Here is an 18,300-nt window from a genome sequence, read left to right on the forward strand (position 1 = left end):
ATATTACAAGTGTCCTGGCTGCATTGTGTAGGACAGATCTAGACCTCTTCATAGAATTTTTTCACAGATAATATATGCAATCAAGTTGGATTTTTCATTTATAGGTAAAGTTACATAAGGAGTTTGCCCTCTCTGTCACAAGCAGATGATTAAAAAACCCCAAAACAACAGAGTGAAAGAAAATAGAAGTGATACTTTATTTTGATATGTTTTGTTGGTAGTGGTTTTTTGTTTGTTTGTTGGTTGTTGTTTGGTTGGTTGGTTTTTTGTGGTTTTTTTTTTAATTACTACTAACTGACTCTGTTTTTAGGAAAATTAATTTTAGATCTTCAAATCAGATCCCAGTTTAAGTCCTAAAATTTGAATACATTTCACAGCAGTTTTGATGCATCAGAAGCATATATCCAGCAAATCAGAAATTTCTCTCTAGAATTCTGCTGTAGCTTTGGTATTTGGCAATGATGCTTATAAGGCAAGCTGGTTTTGTTCAGGACTCAAAAGGAGTTTGGGACTGTGATAGTGAGGCAAAACATTAGGTTAGATTAAGCATTAGTTTACATAACCAAGAACAGTCTGGAGAAGTTTAGCAGTGAAAACATACTGTTATGTTTCAAGAATACTTTGAAAAATAACAATTCACAGCCTTCAAAGTGTCTGTGCACACAGACCATGTCTCAAGCAATGGTTCAGAATGATTTTCCTTTAGTACTACATAGTGTAATATATTCGTGTCCCAATGAGGACACTGGAACTATTACCCAGAAGTCTTGTATTTTGCTCTGTTCTGAATTCTTTCTCATAGTCCCAGTCTGCTGAATAGGGAAGAATGGAGAAGATAATTACCCAATTCTCCCAAAAGAAGAAAAAAAATTCAAATCTGTAGAAAGTAGATTGCTCAAGGGTGCTGTAGATTAGGGCTGAAAATGGGACTTGTGAATAACAGGGTTAAACTAATGATTTGAGGAAAGGGTATATCTTCAGATAAGAAGCTGTTATTTGAAATATGCTGCGGTTTCTTTGCACACGGGAAATAATCACATTATAATGGAGTTAGTCTGACCAGATGTATTTTTACTGGGTATTTCAGTTAAGACATATTTTGAATTCTGACATAGTTCATGAAAATTGTACTAATAAATAGATATGAATATTTTTCTGAAATTATATCCCTTCTAAGCAGGTGAACGCTGTCATATGGCAGCATTCCTATTTCTCATATTAGACACTGATGAGTTTTCTAGGAAATGGTTTGTCAACTATACTTGGTGCTATTATTTTTTTATCTTGTAGAAGGCTTACTGGGAGGAGCAGCTCATTTACAGACTAATGAAACAATCTCAGCAGGAGCGGAGGATTGCTGCTCAACTCATGCATGTTCGGCATGAGAAAGAGGTGCTAAGACAAAACAGAATTTTCAGGGAAAAGCAATATGAAGAAAGACGTCAGAAGGACTTCCAGGAAGCTCTTGACAGAGAAGCGGTAAAAGATTGATCTCTGAATTGCTGCAGGAGTGCTAGCATACCTTCATGTTACAAAATGAAAATTTGTGTTGTCAACTGTTAGACTTCAGGACTTTTCTAGTGACATGATGATTTAGTGATAAATATATTCTTTTATCTTTGTTCAAAGTCACAGCTGCAAGTAATAAGGATGTAACTGTAACTGTAGGACTGGGCATTTTGTCCTGTGTTAAAAGTGTAGGGGAATGTTGCAGGGAGAAAGAACAGCTAATCTACTTGATATAATGAAAGGTGTGCCTGCCCATGGTAGTGGGTTTGAACTAGGTGGCCTTTAAAGGGTCCTTCCAACCCGAACCGTTCTATTGTTCCATGATCCTGTAATAAGGCATAAAGCTAAACGGAAGTGTGGTTTTGATCTTTTCTTTCATACTGATTTTAACTTTGCAGGAAAACACCTCTATGTGCAGAGTTTGAAAGGCACAGTCTCACAGAGGCAACAGGACAATAACCTAAGGTCCTGTTTCAGGAATCATGTTCTTAATTTCATTTAGATATGAACTGTTAAAGTCTGGTTTTGACAAATGCTGGAGTAGTATCACTCATGAGTGCTAATTTTTGCTTTGAAGCTTTAAATTGATTAAAAGGACTTAAAATTCTCTGGAAAACTGCAAAGTGCTATGCTTATAGTAAGCCATAAGGTAATATTAGAAATTTTATTTTTCTCCTATCAAAAATGATCAGCAAGTCCCAATTCTCCAACACAGCTGGAGTGCTGCATTTTCAACAGCTACAGCTATTGGTTACATCACCTCCTTAAGTATGCTTTCAGCCACCACTATAGGAGGTGGTGATGGAGCACACCACCACAGGAACTACTGAAAGTTTTCTACCATGACCAGAAATCTTTCAAAGATTGAACAACATCAATAATATGAAATTATTTAAAGATCAGAATCTATTAAGATAAATTACATGTTCTAAACGGGTCGTTACACTGAAAGCTGCAATTTCACTGCCCTCAAGGACTGAATATGCCTTAAACTGTTTGTTATAAAAGAAGCAATGAGTTTCTCTTTTATTTTATTCTCTTTTAGAAAGCAAACAAATGGGAATTTATAGAGTGAATAAAAATGTTTAGATTTGTTGATGTGTTAGTCTGCCTGCTGGCTATGCAACACTGGTGAGAATTGAGCTGCTTTTGTTTTTTTAAGTTAAAGTAACAAATTAATATTCATTTTCAGGACTGTGTACTTCTGCACTTTCATTTTCATTGCAGTCTCAAATTTACTCCTTAAAAACAATTCCAGGCTCTCGCAAAACAAGAAACTATTGATAATGAAGAACAAATAACCAGAGAAAGAGAACACCATGAGACAATTGCTGCAGAAAGAGCTAAGGCACGCTATAAAAAGCATTATTCTCTATGTTGGGAAATTTTAAGCCAAATCATTGATTTGTCGACAAAAGTAGGAGAATATCGTCAACTGACAAACAAGTGAGTATGTAGCTGCTAGGCAAAAATAACAGCTGTTAGGTAGCTGTTGGGCTGCATTATTCAGACTGGTTTAAGCATTATAGCAAAATATGTAGTTTCTCAGATATTTTACATAGCAGCTGCAATTAGTTTGTATGTTAGAATGGTGGTATTCTTTTTGTGTGAGGATTCACTGTGTGTAATACAAGGTGAACTAATGCTACTGCCTTAGCATAATTTCTTGGAGACTCAACTAACTTGAATTCTTAAGAGATCAAAATCCACTAGTTTGTAGAACTGCTGATTTCCTTTCTTATTAAAAAATTCTTTAGTTAGAAGTTAAAAACTGAATGTTGCTCTTCTCATCCTAGTTTGCTTCACTAGGTGAACATTTCCTCAGAGTAATACCAACAGGTGAATTTCCTAAGATATATAAACTGTCTGGACTGTTCAAAGCACAGCAACTGAGCACAAATGCTTCTGAGTCCTCCATGCTGTGATTCCCTCTTTTGACATGCCCTAATTGCAGAAGGTTTCTGAGAAGGTCTTACAAAGGCAGTAATCTCCAAGTGCCTGTGCTGTATAAGTGTTTAAAAAACCATGGAGGGGGGCTTTATTGCTGTGGTTCTTTCATTAGTATTCGGTAACTTGACTGTGGGCTTAGACTTACATAATTAGAAAGTATGCCAAAATCTTACTGCTTTTTAGTGTAATTGTGTGTTAAAATAATGAAAGTGTAACCATATGAAATACACATGATTATATTTCATGAAAATTATATACATTTAGGCTTATTTAGTAGGTGATAGAATAGTCAGCCTAGGCACACAATTTAGTGAAATTACTAACTAAAGTAAAAGTTTAATTCATATAATTCTGAATTAATTTTGACTTTGAGGAAAAAATATTCTATAGATTTTTTTGGCAAGAGGAGGCTTTACACCACAAAAGGAAAGAATATTTTGGGGCAGGGAAAAGTAGTGATAGCAAAACAGTTACTGCACAGCTATGCCAGCCAAATACTGTGTGATGACACATTTGTGATAACATCGAAGCCTACAAGTGCCTACAGCTGTCATAAAAGCAAACAAACACAAAAGGCTGTAATAATTACAGGATACATTATAAACTATAACTAGTTTGCCACATGTTTGTTTCATGATTGGGATTCTTGTAAATTTGGCTACACTATTGTAAAATATCCAAACCTCTTATTTTTGGTTTAAAACAAATTTTTTTCTTTTTCTTTTTTTCCTTTTTCTGCAGCCGTGTTCCACTAAAACTGATCCTGGATTGGACGGAATTTTTTTTAAATGGGAAACCAATATATGAACAAGCTTCAATTCAACCTTTGCCAGATGAACCTAGCCCAGAACAAATTGTAGAGCTGAATAAAATGAGTCTGTTAGATGAAAAAGATTACGGTGAATACAAGGTACACCAAACTGATAAGGCATAATGGAAGATAATACACCTTGCTTTTTCGTAATCATAAACTTTATGTTGTGATCTTGCATTTTGTTCTATTACTGGTTTCTAGTGTCAAATTTAGGCAAGAACATTCTTTTCATTGCTTAGTATTTTATATAAAAGCTGTATTTGATGTTAGTAGCAGTTATAATTCCATTAATATATATAATCTTGATTATATTTCTTGAGTTGTAGGACCAGCGTGTTAATTGGAATGCAATGAGTTTTCAGCTAACAGGAATTTAAAGGTATAATTAATATTACCAGACTGGGAAATGCAACAGAAAGTAACCAGTAAAAGCATTAAAATCAAATACCAGACACGTTAGAAAACCTGAACTCTTAATTTCAGCAATTTTGAGTGAAAGCTATCTAACAAGATTTATTGGTTTGAATGAACTATTTGTTTTAATATAGTAACATTTTTTGAAACTATTAAAAATGGCTGATATTTTTATTACTCTTGTTAGAATACAAGTAAATATTTTTCAGGGTATTATATTATCTTCATCAACTTTTCAATACGTTGATGTTATTTTAAAATTGAAAGATAAAGGATTGATATCTCCCTATTGAAATGTATGTATAGTTTTTTCACAATTGTATTCATGATTATAATCATTAAATCCCACTACATATTTAGCCTTTTCAAATAACCTGGTGAGTAGAAAGTGACAAAATCATGGCCAATGCCCAGTGTTTTTCTTCTTGGGGATTTATAAATACAATATATATTTGCTTTTTACCTACATCCTGAGCCATTTGGTACATTTTTCTTTTGCAGTGAGTATAGATGTTCATTATGAATTTCCGTGATGAATCCCTGAAAGCTCAATTTACTGCAGCTTCTTTTTTGACATATGCTTTTCTGATTTATCTCTTTATAAGGTTCTGATTCACAGCATACCAACTCATGTATGAATTTTGTAATTATTTTCTTAGGTGAATAAAGGGCTATACACAAAGTTGACAAGGGAGACGTAAAAGACAGGCAGGAAACAGAAAAGAGCACTAATGACAAATTAAGTTTTTCAGTTATATTTTCATTTGTATTATGAAGTCTCAGTAGTCTCCTCTAATTGTGACTTCATGGAATGTCACAAAAATTTATTGACACATTTAAAGCCTCTTTTATCCTGCCAGGCTATTTAAAATTATTTCATAATTAATTTATTTGCAAATGTTGTTAATGTCATGCCTTTCTGAATCAACTGTTCATCAAAAACTGGCATCCTATGATGCGTGAAATTGTTGGCACCAATTCATGCTTACATCTTCTAAAAGCCTAAGTGAACAGCTAATTCTTTGGAAGTCTTACTTCTAGATAAAAAAGGTGTTGGCAGGTTATTCCGACAATGTTTATGCTGATTTTCTAAATGTTTGTGAAAAAAGCCCAGGACAGGTAGTTTGGCATCTCTCAAGAGTACCTTGCTTACCTTAGGTATACTAGCTGAATGTGTCAAATATATTTGATAAAATACAAGAAAATGCAGTGCCATCAGTCCATTGCACATTACATATTACATTTTATTTTGAGGATATTTTTTGAAACTACCATGTTATAGGTTGTGGCTAATAACTTAATAAATTAATAACATAACCAAAAACCAAGCACAGCATTAGGTACTGCTCAAATAATTTCTGATTTCATTCAAAAGTAAATAACCCCCACCTGGATGCCTGAAAGCTTGTTTCTGAGAGGTAAATTATTTTACCTCATGACAGATAGAGTCTAGCAATCTTCTGGTTAAAAGGCCAAGATAACTGAAGAATGGGGGAACTCATCCCACTTGGAATTACTTTTTCGTAGAGGTCTAATAGAGTTTAAAGCAACAGATTCATCTCTACCTATATGTTTAAAGGAAAATTATTCAGATAGTGCTAGTATTTGGGTTTTTTAAGGATGTCTTTTCAATTACATATGAAGAAGTACGTTTTTTGAGAGATAATAGAGAGGGGATATTGTGCAGTTCAGAAATATTTACTTTAGTTATTTTTACTGATTAAAAAGAAGTGACTCCTAAGTTTAGTTTAAATTTATTTTAGACTGATAATTAATTTGTGTTTTTCTATCTAATAGACATGTGTTCAAAGTCAACATTTCTACTAGTAGAATGTATGCTGTAGAATGTATGTAGATCATGTTCTACTAGTAGAATGTATGCTATGGCAATACATGATTCAGATAGTATATCCAGGAAAAGGTTGCATATTCTACCCAGAGCATGAATTCAAAAGCTTATCTTTGAGTAGAACTTTAGCATTGTTCACTTCTGTTGATGGTGATGAAATATTTAATTCATAGAATGACACAATTGTTTGGATTAAAGGTTTGTGAAAGTCATTTGCTTAAAGCAGGGCCAACTTCTGAGTCAGGTAAGGTTGCTTAGCATCATTTGGCCACGTTTCAAGTATTTCAAGGATAGAAATTCCACAGACTTTCTGTGCAGTCTTTTCCCATGCATTACTGGTCTCATTGTCAACAAGTTTTTTCTTCCTTTTTTGCTGCTTGAAATGTTCCTTGCTGAAACATTTGCCTTTGCCTTCAATGCTTTGTTGTGCACCCAAAATGGAGTGACAAACTAGAATCTACTTGAAAATTTTATTAGCCTACACGTTTTCCAAACAGCTGTTTAATATCTTCCAACCAAATAAATATTAATACAGGACTACTATTTTTCTGCATACTAAAATGTCTTTTAGCTTCTCACAGCATAACCTTCAGGACATGAGCACTTTCCTAGTGCTATAAGATGCAGAACTGGTAGAGTGAAAGTACAATTCTGTGCTCCATTCTTTGTACTACATTCTTGCAGTCTTCCAGTGTTATTGTCAGTAAAATGATCTTTACTAGTAAAACGTAGTAAATCATACAACTGATAAATTTCTGTTGATCTCAGGGTAGATGAACTGGAAGTTTGTACTTAGTATTTCCTTCCCTGAATGTTTGAATTGGTTTGAGTTGTTTGCTTTGGTTTGATTTTTTTTTCTCTCTATTGAATATGTGTTAGGCAAGTACATGTATTTGAAATCTTTGTTCATGAAATTTTCAGAGATTTAAAAGTGATACTTTAAAATACAATAATGTTGCCTGATTTTAGACTGCAGAATATTAGTATAGTGGATTTCTAATACAAAAATCTGCTATTGATTAATTCTATAGTATTGTTGAAAATATTTTTCGTGTTTATGGGATTAAGAAAGTGATTATAGAAATCTGCATTAAATTTACACAGCAAAGTTCTGGTAGCAGGGGGCTGCAGAGGTGGCTTCTCTGAGAATCTGCTGGAAGTTTCCCCCGTGTCCAGCTGAGTCAATGCCAGTGCTGACTCTAAGATGTACCCAACACTAGCCCAGGCTAAGCCAACCAGGGACAGCAGTGATACCTCTGTGATAACGTATTTAATAAGAAAAAAAAAAGGTTTTGTGCAGATGTCAGAGAAGAGAGGAGTGAAAGGATGTGAGAGGAACAACTCTGCAGACACTGAGGTCAGTGGTGAATGACAAGGAGGGTGCTCCATGTGGTGCTGTTGAGATTCTCCTGCAAGCCATGGGAGCTCATGGTGGTGCAGAAATTCACCTGCAGCCCCTGGAGGAACCCACACTGGTGCAGGTGGAGATGCCCAAAGGAGGCTGTGACTCCAAAGGAAGCCTGTGCTGGAGTAGGTTTGCTGGCAGGACTTGTGACCCCATGGAGAATTCATGCTGAAGCAGCCTGTTCATGGAGGACTGTACCCCATGGGATGGACACAGCTGGAGCTGTTTGTGAACTGTAGCCCATGAGAAGGACTCTTTGGATATATTGGCGGAGGACCAGCTGCCATTGGGTGGACCACATGCTGGAGCAGCTAAAGGTTCCAGTCTCTGAGGAGAAAACAGCAACAGAAGCAGCATGATGAATTGACCATAACCCCCATTCCCTGTTCTGCTCTGCTGGGCAGAAGCCTGGGAAGGAGGGAGGGCTGGGGGGACAGTGTTTCTAGGATTTATTCTCACTATCCTGCTCTGATTTTGATTCATAGTAAATTCAACCGGTTTCCCCAAGTCAAGTCTATTTTGCCCATAATGGTAACTGGTGAATGATCTCTTCCTGTCCTTAACTCATTAACTTTTTGTTATTTTTTCTCTGTGGCATCCATCCAGAGGCAAACCATCATAGAATCTATGAAAATATTTTTATAAGTACTTGTCTCTCAACTAGTTATTAATGAATATCAACACATGTTTAATGATTATGGTATAATTAACCTAATTATAAAAGATTATATTATAAAAATTGCAATTATAAAAAGCCTAATATAGGTTTTAATGAGGTTCTATTCTAAAAACTATGTTATTACTTAATGCTATTCAAATTATTTTATGTATTATGTATGTGAATAAGTACATATATTTAGAAAGATGGAAGACAAGACATACTGAGATTTGCTGATTTGTCATTTATACAGAGTATGACAGGGGAATGGAGCCCAGCTGAAGAGAACAGTGAAAACAAACCTCTTAATAATAACATACTGGGTCATGTGCTTCGTAGACTGATGGAGATGTTCTATCCTCCAAAACCCAAATCTTCACCTGAATTTCCTTCATTTCCTGTCAAGGCATGTGTTTTGGGAAAAATATTTAGTGGAAAAACTACCTGTGCAAAGTTTATTGAAAAAGGTAGAGGTTGTTTGTTTGTTTGCTTGCTTCAAATTCATTTAGACTTTATTTGTGTTAAAATCCCACTCTTAAAATGAAAATTGTTTCGGCAAATCCTTTCATTAATAATCGTCGAACCTCAGGTGCATATGTATTTTGCCAGTGTTGGTTGCATGTCATTCCTTTGTTATATTCCAAAATAAACTTAGAAACACTGGAACTTGAAAGTACTGTTAATATTGTGTTGTAATGTTAATACTTCTTCACTGAGAATTTGAAAACGCTTTTGGTTAACTTCTTTGGAGATACTAGTTTTAGAAGAGACTAGCAAGATAGCTACGTGATTGTTGATACATACTGTGAAGTCGTTACAGAGAAGAAAGAGTAAAAACAATTTACATTAGAAGCCCAAATTAAATAATTAATTTAACTTCTTGCAATAGTTTCTCTGTATGTATACTCAACTCAAATCGTAGCTATCTGATATTTTTGTGTATTAGTTTGCAATATTCAGGTACTATCTGTTGGTACTCTGGTTCAGAAGGCCATTGAAGCTTTTCTTAGAAATGAAATGAAGAGTGAACACAGCACGATTTCACAAGAGTCTGAGAGTTCTGGAGAACAAAATGAGGTAAGCATATTCCCTAGTTTTAGTCTTGTATCTTACAGGTAGATGGGAATGAAATGTGTAAGGAAAAAAGCATGTTTCAACTTTTTACTCTATTTCAAACTTAATTTGTGTTTTGACAGGTAGGACTGGGATAGTAATTTTGAATTTACAGGCTTATTTTTTCTCTAAAATGTTATTTTCATTCTAATCCATTTCCTGTCATATTTGATACATGGCCCAGGAGAACTTGTCGGATTTGCCACCAGATCTTCTAGAGGAGCTCCAAAAAGAAACTACCACAGGTAAATATTTCTCACTGCAGGTTTTCCTGTATGTTTCAGGCCCTTGGGATACCTCAGTCTTTTGCATGTACCATCAGGCTCACATTTTCCCCTGTCTTCCTTTTGTGGAGATGCTTGTAAAAGCCCTTCTTGTTGCCTTCTGCCTTGACATAAGACAAGGCTTTTTCCCTGTGAGGGCAGCCAAGTACTGAAACATATTTCCTGGAGGGGTAGCATAGTCTCCATCTTTGTACATTTTCCAGATCACATGTGGTAAACTATCAAGAAACCTGTTCTGACCTTATAACTGATGCCACTTTGAGCAGAAGGTTGTACTAGAGCTAGGTGACATCCAGAAGTTAATTCCAACCTGAATTATTCAATGCTTCTATGATTCTAACAATTTTATGTACCTTGTGCATTGATTTGTTCAAAGAACAATAACAAGCCATGTACTTTTATTCTTTATCAATAATAATGAATTTTATAGTAATAGCATCATCAAACTTTATTTTAGAACCTATTTTAGAGAATTGTCCTGTTGAAAAGGATCCATCCCAGGAAGAATTTGAGTTGGATAACAATCAGGATGGCCTATCCAAGGTTAGTTGTTGGATTTTAGTTTCTACTTTATAAAAAAATTAGTTTAAATTATTAAATTAATTGAGTGGTGACACCTTTTCATTATTCTGAATTCCTGACACCAGTGCAAGAATTTTCTGTATTTTCTGAAATATGAAAAGATTTCATTGTAAAAATCTGGTCCTCTGTATGTCATTTAGAGTTGTAAATCTTGTTAAAATTCTGTATTTTCTTGTGAAATCTCTCATTTACATAAGATGTGATATTTTCTATGACATTTCTGAGTTAGCAAAAATGTCTTTCTGCTTGCTGCTGCCAGGCAGATAATTCACCCCATTATAAGGTTTCTTTTCTTTATGTTAGAATTGCTTAATTGAAAAGTGATTTCTTTGGCTTACTGCTCATTGAAAATTACTTCCAAAGCTAAGATTAAAAAGAATTCCTGTAAAACTAATGAATTTATGTGCTGCTGTACGAAATCAGCAGTAGTAGTGGAAATCAGAACAAGATGAGAACGAGAACACCTAATTTTTAATTTCTTGGCCTTCATATCCTTGGTTTCTGTAGCTTGTTTTTTTCTTCATTTTTATGAGTGTCGTCATGGAAATCAGCCGGAGATTTCAATTAAACTAGTATTTTTTATAATTAAAACTGTTCTCCATAATAGACCCCCTCAACTATTGAATACTGCTAAAAAACAACCACCTAATATAAATAAATAAATAATATGTGATATAAAATGTGGAGTCATACTCTTTTCCATGGCTTTTTTCAATGGCTGTTATGGACATTCTGAGCATACGTTGCACTCTTCCACAGTTATCTGTACGTGCGCAACTTGGTGCTGCATCACAGAAATGGCTGAAGACTGGAAAAAGTGTTCCTGATGAATTACTAATTGACATCCTATTGGAAGCTATTACGTATGAAATTGTATAGATACTTAGTTTTATCTACTCTTATTTGGCAGAAAATTGTCTCAACTACCCTGAAGCTCAGTTAGTACTTAAGTTCCTACATGAATATCATTAAAGTTGTATTACTCCCATTAGTATACTGTAAATTATAAAATAGATTTTCCCATTTATTACTTTAGAAAAAAAGTTATTTGAGAAAACTGAAATTAAAACTCTGAGCAGTCATAGAGTAGTTCTGAAAACTTTATTTATCAAGACAATAAAAATAGTTTTGTTTCTGATTTTTTTCAATTTAATTAGACTTGATGGTATTTTTTCTTATTTAAAATCCATTACTTTGCAGTTTAATAATATCTGTCATATTCTGTATTGATCAAGTAATTTAATATACTGAAGTAAGAATGAATGATGGCTAGAGCAAGCTGTTCTTTCGTTTTATTATTATGCTATCATTTCACTGTGTAATTCTGGTTCTTCATTTCCTTTTAGCCAAATACCACCAGAGAAGGGGTGGATTGTGGAAGGGTTTCCAATGACAATTAATCAGGCAAAGCTATTTGAAAAATCCTACACAGGGATTGATGTAGAAGAAAAACATCCGATTTCTGAAAAGCTGTCCCTTGCTATAGATCCCAGAGCCCCTAATGAGCCTCTTCCTATCTCACCTGCGTTTGATGTTTCTATATTACTGGATATTTCAGACAGTCTTGTACTGAAACGTGCAGCTAATGTGCAGCGTAAGTTTCTAAATACTATTAATAAAGTAAAATGACAAGCAGATATCTGTAAGTTGTAGTTATTAACACAAACTTGTGTTACTGGACAATTCCTGTATATCTCACAGTATCACTTTCATTAATTGTGCCTTGAATACTTCCACATTATTTCAGATACTTTTTTTTTTTGTTTCAGTCAAAGGCAGATCAGAAGTGTGCAAGTGCATGTGTGTATGTTTTTTGGTATTTGTACTCTCTTTTGTATTTGAACTCTCACTGCAGCTGAGATAGCACAGTGGGTGGTGTTAGATATCACATAAAACAGCAGCTGGAAAAAAGGCAAGTTATAACAGATGCAGAATATACTGCTTTACAAATGAGTGTCTGTAAATAGTATTTCTCTTCAGGAGACACACTTATAAAGGAAAAAAGGAAATTAAAAACAGAGGGATGTGCCAATACTCATTCTCTTAGAGTGTCAAAATAAATTCCCTATTGATTACTGCCTTTGTCTTGTCTTCAGCTAGTTAGTGAATGATCAGAAATCCAAGTCAATTCTTGCAAACCAAAGCAAAAGCATCAAATGCTTTCTGAGAGCTGTTTTGCTTCCAGATGACACATTTTAACACCTTGGAGAAACAATAGTTTTTTTAACGAGCATGTTGTGTCTTATACAAATCATAAGGAGATTCTTCTTTGTTGTTTTCATTGCAGTGTGTAGATGACAAATAAATTTTGAATTAAAGCATCATTTACATTTAACTTTTATGTATAGGTAGGAGTGAGGATGGGACAAAATCTTCAGAGCTTTTGCAGAAATTCTTGTGAGGATAAATGTATAGACACTTGAATCTTGCTAATTTTAACACCTTGTGCTGCCAAAACACTTGGAACATGTGCTTATATTTAATATAGTCTCAGAAATACAAATAGAATTTCTTTCATGAGATGTAAATGTGATGAGAGAGTCAAACGAACAACTTTAAAAATAATAATTCTTTTAAAATGGCATATTTCAAATTAATTAAAGGCTTATTAAAATTTAAAAATACTCAAAAAGGGAGAATACCTTGTCTTTTCATTACATGGAATGTCTGCTCATTGTGAAAAGTAGATACTTCAGATAAAATTGGGAAAATACCTTCTAACTGATAGAGTAGGTAAGCCTCAAGTAGTTGCCCACAGGAATGCTCCATCTCTTCAACTGAAGATTTTTATGGATTAAAAGCATCCATTAGGAAATGTTAGTGCTATAATTGAGGAAGTGCTAAACAGAGGAAGGGGGAGGACAGTGTCTTAGGTCCTTTACAGCTTAATTTTATATTTCTGGCATGTTCTCTGACTTTCACTTTCTTTTAGGAAGTCTAGTACCCAACTTTTAGATGAAGAAGTGTAAGATCAAAGAATACTGAATTTGTTCTTGTAATGATTACCTTAGTTAGGATGAATAACTGTCTGAATAATTGCCCTTTTCAATATATGCTTATGTATGTGGTTTTCCACACAGTAGATAAAAGAAAGGCATCTCAGTCTGAACAGAGTAGCAATCAAAATTCAGATGCTGAAATCCTGGAAGAAAAGATTGACTTGGCTAGGGAGCAGGTGCTACATAGGTAAGTTATATGAAATACAAAAAAATTGCTTTAGCCATATATTAAGATATGTAACTGATCTCAATCTCATATGTGATCCAGGACAATAGTGACAATACTAACATTCTTAATGTTAAGAATTTACTTAGACTTTTTATAATGTGATGTCTAAACAGTATTTTAATTTTCTGCTCAATATAAATCCTCCTGGAAAATAAGAATTCTTGTGTTTTGATTTTCAAGGCTTTTGTTCAAAGGAGAATTTAGTTTTCAGGAATATGTCGCATGTGCTATGTGTATTTATTCCATATATCCGTATCTTTATATATATATGTGCTTAAATCTAAGGTCTGTCACACAGGTCCCTCCCCTTGAGTGAAATACACTTGATTTGAGTTAGAGATTTTAGTAAAATGTCATTTTCCACTTCTACATTTAATAAAACCAATTAGTTTTTTCATTTTAATGGAATCACTAGATGTTTAACTTTACACAAAGAGCAAAATCAAGAACAATTATTTCTTCTGAATATTTGGTACTTTTAACTATTTCAGACTATTATGTATTATGTATTGGTTTAACTGTGGTTCTATAAAGTAAATCTAACTTCTGACATGAAAGAGTAAGAAATAGATAATTAGCTATCAATAGAATTTTGAAAATTTTCTTATAATTCAAATGAAGGTGTTGATGTGGGTGGAGTTGTTTTAGTGTTAAATTAGATTATCTGCTTTTTCTTTTATTTATAAATTTTAGAAAATGCTTGATTTTCCATTAGTTATGTTTTAATTTCATACATTAATATGATTTTTGTAGAATTTCAGGCTTCCTAAAGACGTGGCCAAAATTAGAGAAATGGTTTTCAGTCTGTCAGAACACTCTAGTGAAAGTAAATGCAGAGGCAGAAGAAAGTCTTGTGTGTGAAACAGTGAAGGAAATTATAATAGAAGAAATTGTGAAAAATCGGAATAGAAGTAAGTTTTCATATTCTTACTTTCTAGAATTCAGTAACAAAAGACTTGTTTTTTATAATTAACACTAACAATTACTATATAAAATTATATGGTGACCTACATTTTTGCTGCCCCTGAAAAGATCTGAGGATGTGCCAGTTAGTGATAACTACACCAGAACCCTGAACTTTGCTGTTGTGCTTTCACCTTTTTTGAGTATACAGACCAATTTCACATAAAAATTAAACAATTAAATTCAGTTCTTTCTTCCTTGCTTAAAAATTAAAGCCAGCATTTACATCTATGGTATTGCATAATTGCAATAATAATAATAAGAAAGTCTAACTTGCCCTTATGAATACATAGCCATTTATCTGCATAAATAGCAGCATAAAAATATGGATAAGTAGAAGTGGTTTTGATGTCTATTTTTGGTACATCTTTATTTCATTTTCCCTCCTTATTACCCAGAAAGAAAGAATAATTTAAAATAATAATAATAATAAAGAAAATAAAAAGAAAAAAATGTGAAGCATCCAGGGGGAAAAAATGCATCAAGTAAACCAGCAATAGGGACCTCTAAATAACTATTTAGTTTTTTTCATAGCTATTATGAGAAAATCTTCATGTGTCTTCTACAACCAACAGAAAAAAAAAACCTAACCAAACTTGAAAAGCACTTGCAAAAGTTTATTCCACTACTCCTTTGCAAGGTTTCTAGTTCATAGGGGTTTTTTATGTGCTTGGTATATAATTAATGGTCCTGCTGGAGTCAGCAGCAAAATTCATTATTGAAAATGGAGTGAAGATTTTCTAGTTGGAATTGTTGTACAGAAGTATTTAAGGGCTATTTATTCCCTAAGCAGAAATAATACCTGGGGTCAATTAATAAAGTTTAATTTCATGTTTATGTTGACAGCTTCCAAGCTGTCCTTCACTATTAGGTTCATGCAAGCAGAATAGAAAATCAGGTTGATCAAGCGTGTTTCACGTTTTCCCCTTAGTGAATCCATGCTGACTGCTCCTGATCAGCTTCTTGTTTTCCATGTGGGTAGAGATGGTCTCCAGAATTATGTGCTTCATCACCTTTTCAGGGATGGAAATGAAGCTGACTGACTGGTAGTTCCTTGTGTCCTCTTTCTTGCCACTTTAGAAGACCAGGATGACATTTGCTCTCTGCCAGTACTCAGGAGCCTCTCATGATCTCCATGAGCTTTCAAGAGGGAGGAGTGTCGTGAGCTCCCTGGCTATTATGTCTGCCAGCTCCCTCAGCACTTGGGGATGCTTCCTGTCAGGGCCTTTGGATTTATAGATGTCAGGTTTGTTCAGGTGTTAACTGATCCAATCTTCCTTGAGTATTGCTGATTTCCTAAGGATATTTTTTTGATTAATGACCTTTAAGTAATGAAACAGTGAATCTGTTCCATTATTTTGAACCTATGAGAGTAGCAGAGATGTCTAATTCTGCTTATTGATACTTAAATTACATTTGGAAGTACTAATTGTACATTCATATCAAGAGTCTACTGAAGAAAAAGCACCAGAAGAAGAAAAGGTTTTACCAGTTACAGATGAAGAAGAAGTTTTATCAGTCACAGATGAAGAAGAAAAGGTTTTATCAGTTATAGATCAGCCTTCTCCCTCTCCTCCTGAGACACCACCACCGATTGAACCAGGATCAGATGAATGGATTTATGTAGACGAACCACTTCCCCAGGTACACTAATTCCTGACTGAAAATCTTAAATATCAAAATACATATTTTTCTTAGTATTTTATGTGTGTTCTACCTAAACCTTTTGCATCACTGAATGCTGTTTTTTTTCAATATTTTTCAATAAAAGGTGTGCTATTGCTCTGTGGAAAATATACAAAGAATAGTTGCTACTAAAATACATAAAATAAGGAATCATACTTTCAAATTTAGATTATTTTTTAAAAATTCTTTGCAATTATGATGTGGAACACAGCTGCCAAAATAATTCTTTTTACTATTAGGAAATACTAACACAAACTTGCTTGGTCAGTTTTCTTTCTCTGACAAAGGTAAGTTGTGGGTCTTATACAAAGAGTAATTGTGGGGAGAATGTGCATTAGTCTTTCTCCTTATAATTTTTTTTCTAGTATTTTCTCCCCAAGGACACCTTCTCAGATTCTAGTTATCTGAAATTTAGGAGTTTTCTGAAATGGCTGTATATCTGCATCTTGTGTTTCGTAGCTCTCAATGGACTTTTCTTCCATGATGGTGTTTTTAGTTGGTATAGTAGCATTTTTGAAGCCATTTACTCCTTGTTCTCTGTGACATAGCTTGTATAATTATGTTAATTCTGAAAAAAAAATTCTGTTTCTTTGCCTTGAACTATGATCTTTGCTTGGATCATTTGGTGACCTTAATTAATGGTGACCCTAATTCATATATTGAGAGATACAATGAATTCTATAATCAACCTCTGAGGGCATTTAAGATGCGACTAGCGTATCTTAAATGTTCATTTTTCTTAATGTTGCTTTTGTTCTCCTATCCAGTTGTAATCTGTTCTAGTTCTTCTGTAAATTTTTTGACATGAGAAGCTGGGACTGTATGCAGTTTTCAAGATGCAGATTTTTCAACGGTAGACAATGATGATTTGAAATTTGTTGTGTAATTTCTTTCCTAATGTTTACCAGTTTTTCCTGTTAACTACAATCAGTTCACATATGCTGGGTTTCTTCTGGCCATGGCCTTTATTTACATTTCGTGGCAGCCAGTCAGTCAAACATCACTTTTGCAACACTAGGCGGTCAGCTTAGATTTTTATGAGCTCAAACAATTATGAATGACCAAATATTCTTACTTCAGTGCTCATTCAGTATCATCACTTATTTTAAGAGCATATCCAAAAACAACAGATACTGGAATATTCTGCTGGAATTCCCCATTTCTTTAGAGACCTACCGCTTTTTCCCGAAGAAATTTACAGGATAAAAGTATATGTTCATACAGTGTCTGTAATCAGCTGTAAAACAAAAGAAATACATAGTGAATAAAGAAATCAATCATATGATTTCATTAAATAATATCTTTATGTATTTTCTAATACTACAGATAAATGAATTACCGAGAAGCAAATCAATTAATTTTGATGTTTTTAAAAAATTCACAGGAGATAATTGATTTTTTAGTACCTTACTGGGAAATGGTAGAAAAGACATATATGAATACGATCAAAACTGTACTTAGATGCCTAAGGGATGAACAGTACACTATAATTCACTACACAGCAGATATTAGGTAAGTAGAAATAGTATTTTATTACATTAATACTAGTGTCTTGTATGTTTCATGGGGCATTCTGCAACCCAAAAGCTATTTTTACTGTAATTTTCAGAAGAAAATTTCAGGATTATTTGAAACGTCCGCATCTTATGCAGGAGTTTGTGTCTCAGTGGCAAACAGATTTTAATTCAATTGCTGATGACCTGCAAGATGATGAGGAAACAAAAGCTGAACGACACCAAAGGGTTACTGTAAGTAAATTACAGAAATTTCAATATACCCTAGACTATTCTTTCCTTTTATACAAGCTTGATATAACATGAATGATATTATCTTTTAGTTCTTTCT

The 18,300-nt window shown here is 33.9% G+C and overlaps 1 protein-coding gene across 1 annotated transcript in view; it reads left to right on the top strand.

The window, feature by feature from the left end:
- The window catches only part of SPEF2 (sperm flagellar 2), an 80,431-nt gene that overhangs the window by 22,749 nt on the left and 39,382 nt on the right, over nucleotides 1–18,300 (top strand). The window contains exons 7-20 of the mRNA XM_066339609.1: nucleotides 1,291–1,479; nucleotides 2,768–2,955; nucleotides 4,201–4,369; nucleotides 8,853–9,066; nucleotides 9,546–9,676; nucleotides 9,897–9,957; nucleotides 10,454–10,539; nucleotides 11,338–11,441; nucleotides 11,925–12,172; nucleotides 13,659–13,764; nucleotides 14,560–14,717; nucleotides 16,217–16,413; nucleotides 17,840–17,967; nucleotides 18,065–18,203. Of these exons, the coding sequence (XP_066195706.1) occupies nucleotides 1,291–1,479; nucleotides 2,768–2,955; nucleotides 4,201–4,369; nucleotides 8,853–9,066; nucleotides 9,546–9,676; nucleotides 9,897–9,957; nucleotides 10,454–10,539; nucleotides 11,338–11,441; nucleotides 11,925–12,172; nucleotides 13,659–13,764; nucleotides 14,560–14,717; nucleotides 16,217–16,413; nucleotides 17,840–17,967; nucleotides 18,065–18,203 (2,118 nt within the window). The remainder of the gene's footprint in view (nucleotides 1–1,290; nucleotides 1,480–2,767; nucleotides 2,956–4,200; nucleotides 4,370–8,852; nucleotides 9,067–9,545; nucleotides 9,677–9,896; nucleotides 9,958–10,453; nucleotides 10,540–11,337; nucleotides 11,442–11,924; nucleotides 12,173–13,658; nucleotides 13,765–14,559; nucleotides 14,718–16,216; nucleotides 16,414–17,839; nucleotides 17,968–18,064; nucleotides 18,204–18,300) is intronic.

This window comes from Sylvia atricapilla, chromosome Z (genome assembly GCF_009819655.1).
Source record: "Sylvia atricapilla isolate bSylAtr1 chromosome Z, bSylAtr1.pri, whole genome shotgun sequence".
In the NCBI taxonomy this organism is placed as follows: domain Eukaryota; kingdom Metazoa; phylum Chordata; class Aves; order Passeriformes; family Sylviidae; genus Sylvia; species Sylvia atricapilla.